The 6,063-nt window shown below is 32.2% G+C and overlaps 1 protein-coding gene across 1 annotated transcript; it reads left to right on the forward strand.

Annotated features, from left to right (window-relative positions):
• Positions 1–1,822: 1,822 nt before the first annotated feature.
• Positions 1,823–5,449, forward strand: LOC136274295 (MAM domain-containing glycosylphosphatidylinositol anchor protein 1-like). The gene is made up of 6 exons (XM_066080734.1): positions 1,823–2,353; positions 2,551–2,605; positions 2,960–3,045; positions 3,304–3,427; positions 3,586–3,764; positions 4,244–5,449. Exons 1-6 carry the CDS (start codon positions 2,051–2,053, stop codon positions 4,337–4,339), a joined length of 843 nt encoding a protein of 280 aa, XP_065936806.1. The 5' UTR covers positions 1,823–2,050; the 3' UTR covers positions 4,340–5,449.
• The last annotated feature ends 614 nt before the right edge of the window (positions 5,450–6,063 follow it).

Below are 6,063 nucleotides of genomic sequence, written 5' to 3' on the forward strand. Positions count from 1 at the left end.
CATATCATTTATGTGCTAAATAGGTTTGGAAAAAAATCGGTTTAAGATTTTTTAAAACGACAAAACCAATTATCAATTACAAAAAAGGTCGTACAAATTATTTGGTTTTTTTTTTGTGTTCTTCTGGGTTCATTTGGGTTAATAGACGATATAATGATATTGGGTTTCAATTGCTGAGTTGAATGGAATAGTGCAGTATGATCTGCACGATAAAATTCAGTACTCGTCTTCCCTTTCCTAATTTTCATTTATTGGAACACTGATCTGTCATAATCCTATTTTTATAGGAGTCTTGCAAAAAGAATATTTCATTATTATTATACATGTATGTCTCAAGTAAAGGAATCGCTCCATTTTCCAGTTAATACGAACAAAATTTAAAATTTCTCACGTGTATTTGTACAGAATTTATGGAGTACATTCTATGAATTTTGGGTTTTTAAGACTAAAGTAGCTGCAGGCCTGTAGCGTAGCTCCCGGTCTCAGATTGAGACAAAAAAATGAATTCGGTTCAAATTTAAAACACAGTGAAGTCTAAGGACAATTTTTGTCCTTTATGAATAAGGTGTGAATAAACAGTTGTTATTTTGACCTCAGTAACAACAGCTCGGTGAACGTTGGCACATTTCTTCAGGCTCAGAATTATTTGCATATGATTTGAAACTTCGCTAGACTGAATTACAATTGATTCCTTAACGCTTTTGCCCACCATAAAAAGTTCAAGGGAAAAATATGAAATGAGGCTGTTTGCCATTTTGATCTTAATAACACCTTTTTGTGAAAGCCAACATATTTCTCCAGACTTAGCAATTTTTTATGTTAAATCGTAGGTTAAACTTGAAACTACAACCACCCTGAAATGTACATGGATTGAATACCGTGAAAGGGGCATGGTTACGATTATGGTCAAATTCTATATTTCTGTTGTTATTATTAACAATGCTATAGGAATGCATTTCTTATAATCAAATGAAATGAGGGTCAGTCGTTGAGTAATAAGCGAGATACAGGGCTCACAATTCCTTGTCGTGTAAACACGGCTTGAGTCCTGTTTCTGTTTACAAAGGTTCAGTATACCAGAAAAAATCCTTCGGAAGCTGATATGTCTGATTGTTTTAAATGCTGCATGCATGATTGACACAGCATGAAGTGTCATTTTCAAACGAAACGTTCTGTATACACTTGTTTTGCTTTCTCATTAGTATGCGGTAAGCCGTTAGTTACTCTCTGAACTGATCTTCGTTGAGTATCTCCAATCACTTTTTTACCTTTTGCCTACACACCGAAATGAAGAAGTTTTAGCGATGAAATAGTGTGACCTTTTAAATGCGTGAATATTATCAATTATAAGTTCGATGTACTTAATATTGCAACAAAATATAGTTTCGTAGAGAAAAAATCTGTTCTTTCGGGAAAAATCCGATTTTATGAAACCAAATACAGAAATATGCATTCCCTGTCGTCTCAATTTTAATGTATATTTCATAAAATGATAGTTTTCTTTCTAATATTTAATAGCTACCTGCAAACGATCACCCAATTTTATCACAAACGAAATAAAAATCAGCTGATCAAAATAGGTATTGTAATACGAAGATAGCATGAGTCGAAGCCCCACTGGTACTGGATTAGATGATCAGATAGAATTCTGTCGTATATGTTGGACCCCCAGAAGACCCCTGATATACACGACACACGAAATAAAGTAGACCTATCGTTTCAGGTAAATAATCCACTGCTATCTAGTTTCCGATTGATGCTTGCAAATGTAGAGAAAATATTCCTTGGATTAGTATAAAACATTTTCAATATCAATCTACAGTCTAAATATCCCGCCCAGTTATCATTGTGTCTGAGCGTTTGCACTAAATAGGAACTATATATTCATCTAGTTGTACAAACTTAAAGAGACAATTAACAATAAATTTAAGTTTAATTCGGACGGAAAATCAGACAAAAACTTGGAGTAGCATAAATGTAAAGTCACTAGTTAACAAAGTACAACCAAGTCCAACTCACCAGAAAGACAATTCGGGAGAACGGAGTTTAAATGTTCTGTACAGTTTTGGTTTTTCTGACCCTCTGGGTCAGTGCAACACGTTGCTCTGGAAGTTGTGTCCAGTTTGAACTCGCACAGGAATTGTCGCCGATTGAGTCCATACAGGTAATATCTAACTACTCGGCCGTTTCCAGAACTGAGCTGTTCGGCGTATGTGCCCCTAGGTGTATGAAGGACATTCGGTGCAATGCTTTTGACATTTGCAATGGCGATCGCGAGTGCCGAATCATCAGAGGATGGCTTCCGATATATAGGGACAGTGGATCTGGGAATCTGTGTGAACGCCATCAAATTGTAAGACCTAGATTTGGGGCACTCTTTTCCTATTCAGGCATCAGGTTCACTCTGAAAAGTGTCAAATTGATTAATCATATTATCATTAATTTGGTTTTTTTTTATCATATTCATAATGTTATGATAAACACCATATTTTAATAGCAGTCCCCTTTGTATAAATTGATACAATTTGAACTTAAATTTTCCTCTTTCAGGACTGTGATGCTGGTTATTATTATGACAGACAAAAAGAGAGATGCGTTCGTCATTGTAAGTGGTGTCTTTCTAGCAGTTCAAAGTTATGACATTGTGTCCATTTTATGAAATGCATTTTGAACCTCACACATATATTTGAACTAATCAATGAATATGTTTGAACTTTTTGTCAAATAGTATATGCCGAAAACTAAAGATTGCAAACATTTAAATTGCAATGTACCATTATTGCAAAATACTAAGTGTTCAGCAAAGTGACACACCAAATTTTGAAAAGAACGAACGACAGTGCTGTTATTTATCAAAATCATTGTCAGTACAAACTGTACACAAATAGATATTTTAACAATGATACATAAAAAAAAGCGGTGATTATTTTATGTTTCATTAGCCTAATTGTTATTGTAGATTACTGTGATTTTGAATTGGTGACTGAAACATCGTGCTTTCTCTCGGAATCACATACAGACAATGCTGATTGGACACGGCGCACGGTTGTACAATGTTGACTTTATTTTTTTCAATTATTATTAAAATATTTGGTTTATTCAGAAAGTTAACAAAACCACAAGATATCATGATCAGATCCGTTTACTTTTTCAGTTGCTTTGTTAATAGCAAAATTGCTCATAGCTAGTCTTTGTTTTGAGAAATGGCATTTTTTAAAAAAATTATTAACATTATAGATGATTATATAGTGCTTACAGATTTTACAAATTGAATGCTTGATGAATTATATTAATGATTCTCAGGGAACAACTCCGTATTCTTATACTGGCCCGTCGTCAGCAAAGTTTGGGAGTTATTACAAGTATCTCCAGTCAGCATATTACGCGGGATACACAGGCATTCTCGAAAGCATCGAACACTTTGAGGGTAAACTGACTGACATAATTTATCAAAGATACGGAAAACTACTTACAATGTATCAATGAAACTTCAATTCTCATATTGAAAACAATAATAATAATACGTATTTGATACTTATGAAATCAAAATTTAATTCCTGGTTTTTGTTTCTCTTTTTTAAACAGATAAAACATACTGCCTTTCGCTTTACTATCATATGTATGGTAGCTATATGTACAGTTTGATTATTTCCACGCAAAATGGAACTGATACCCCTGTGAACCACTGGACCATGACGGGTGACCAAGGAAACTTGTGGTACAGACTGCCGGGTCTAAACCTTCAATTAGATCATAATACAAAGGTTATCTATTGACATCTATTTCCTTCTCTTCTTTATATACATCTACAGACACCAACTTCAAATATTACTCCATAAATACAATTGTTGGCATATAAATATCAACCCCCCCCCCCAAAAAAAAAATAAAAAAATTATAAAAACAAAAACAAACGACTAAACAAATCAAGACAGAAAAAAACAATCAAACAGAAACAAAATACAAAAAAAAAATTACAGGAAAAAACACAAAGCAAAGCAAGAAAGATTAAAAACCAATTTGTTATTAATGAAATCTATGACTTAAAAAGATGTAGATGTTTTTATCTATACATGTACTTATATGTGAACAACATATGAAAGGATGGTAAACTAAAGTTGGAAATATATGGTTTGCTGCTTCCGATTTGAATGCAACACCAATAAAGGGGACCGGAAACACCAAAATCCGTGACTTAAGAGACAATTTGAGAAAAGATAGTACATAATACTTTTCTTTACAGGTTTTAATCACAGGAGAACAAGGGTCTTACTACGCTGGAGATATTGGCATAGATTTCGTAGAGCTTTGGCCGTTTGAGTGCCCAAACAGTGCTTGACATCTTTACCAGTTTTTGATGCGTTTTTTGTTATCTCTATTTGTCTTGAAAATCCTCAGAGATTTGCCTTTACTCCTATAATGATAGAGATGTTCTACTGTATCATAATGCGTAATTCATTTTTAACCCACATTATCCAGATAAAGGCATTAGCTAGAGAGCTTGTTTTTTGTTAGGGTTTGTATACATAAAGGTAGTAATTTTCAGGACTTATATTCTTTTATGCTAAAAGTAAATCCGCGAAATATCCATAGTATTTTCATACTTATATTATTTTGACAAGTATGATAAATCATGAAAGATAATTTTAATGCTTTGCGATAAATAATGTCAACGTTTGAGAGAAATACATGCAATCATATAAAAGTGACATAATCTTGTGTCAAAATTATGTAGGTATTGATTAAAGGGTCATGGTCACGAGTTTGGTTAAATTCTACTATTATGTTTTTATTATTTACAATGCTTTGGTAATGTATTTCTAACGATCAGATTTAATCTGAGAGTCATTCGTAGAGTTATAAGCAAGATTTAGGGCTCAAAATTCTTTGTCATGTAAACGCGGCTCATGCCCTGTTTTTGTTTACATAGGTTCCATATGCATATACCAGTAAAAAATCTTTTTCCAGCTTATTTGTCTGTCTTTTATTTATTTTAATCATAGATATACAATGTAAAGTTTCTAACGTTTAACACATTCGTTTTCTGTTTAAACTGAAATTTTTACTTCAACGTTCAAAATATAAACAAACGCTTTGTTTACATAGCGAAGAATTTCAAGCTCTGTAACTCGCTTATAACTCAACAAATGAGACTCAAATTTCGGTTGCCTATTAAAAATGCCTTTCTGAAGCATTGTAAACATTATAATATTAAAATCGGATTTTTTTTTGATCCAATTCGTGACCATGCCCCTTTAACATATAATGGAAAAGATAAATTTAAAAGAAATGTGTCTTTTTCAACTTTTGTTTTTGCATTGCAATGAATTCGGGGAGACTCTCTGCTAGAGAAGAGTTAAACCTTAAACCTTATACGATGATTTGAGTACATTTAGACAAAATATGTTTTTTGCTGATTTAATACTCTTTATTTTATGTAAAAATAATATAGTTCTCATTAATATCCGTAAAAGAGTTAAATATTAATCGATTTTTTGTGTACATTTAGACAAACAAAATCTTTTTTGGTGATTTAATACGCAATATTTGATGTAAAAATAATCTCTTTTTTATTTATATCCGTGTTCAAACTTTGTAAAATCTGACGAGTCTCTCAACGAGTTTTAAAGTTAAAGACGTACATACATAAATATTATTTGTTTTCATTTTTATAACAACATACCTAATATAAAAATAAAACAGGTTTTACTTAACCACATATCTTTCCGTGATTTCCTGCTGGACTAAAACTCTGGAGAGAAATTTGATAAATATGTTAGATTATCTGCATACAGGTATATGAATACATTGTGGTCAAATACTACATAAATACATGTAATTAATGTATGTAGTATGTTAAACGATAATTCAATTTCCCGTCATTACTTTCTGACATATGCTTTTAATAGTTTCTGTTGTAATTATTCTACATGTGCAATGTATCTCACAAACTATTACTGCTTAAAAAAAATGCATAAACACATCACACAAAGTGTGAAAAATATTTGTCTGTTGCCTAATTCCGACCGAGATATAAAGTAATGAAATCTAAAGTGTTTTGTG

Source organism: Magallana gigas, chromosome 4 (assembly GCF_963853765.1).
Source record: "Magallana gigas chromosome 4, xbMagGiga1.1, whole genome shotgun sequence".
In the NCBI taxonomy this organism is placed as follows: Eukaryota; Metazoa; Mollusca; class Bivalvia; order Ostreida; family Ostreidae; genus Magallana; species Magallana gigas.

Excerpts from the sequence above, each read along its gene's own strand:
- LOC136274295 (XM_066080734.1), top strand. The coding sequence starts at position 2,051 with ATGTTCTGTACAGTTTTGGTTTTTCTGACCCTCTGGGTCAGTGCAACA. Across the intron at positions 3,046-3,303 it reads CTGATTGGACACGGCGCACG|GGAACAACTCCGTATTCTTA; the intron begins GTTGTACAATGT and ends AATGATTCTCAG. Across the intron at positions 3,428-3,585 it reads AAGCATCGAACACTTTGAGG|ATAAAACATACTGCCTTTCG; the intron begins GTAAACTGACTG and ends TTTTTTAAACAG.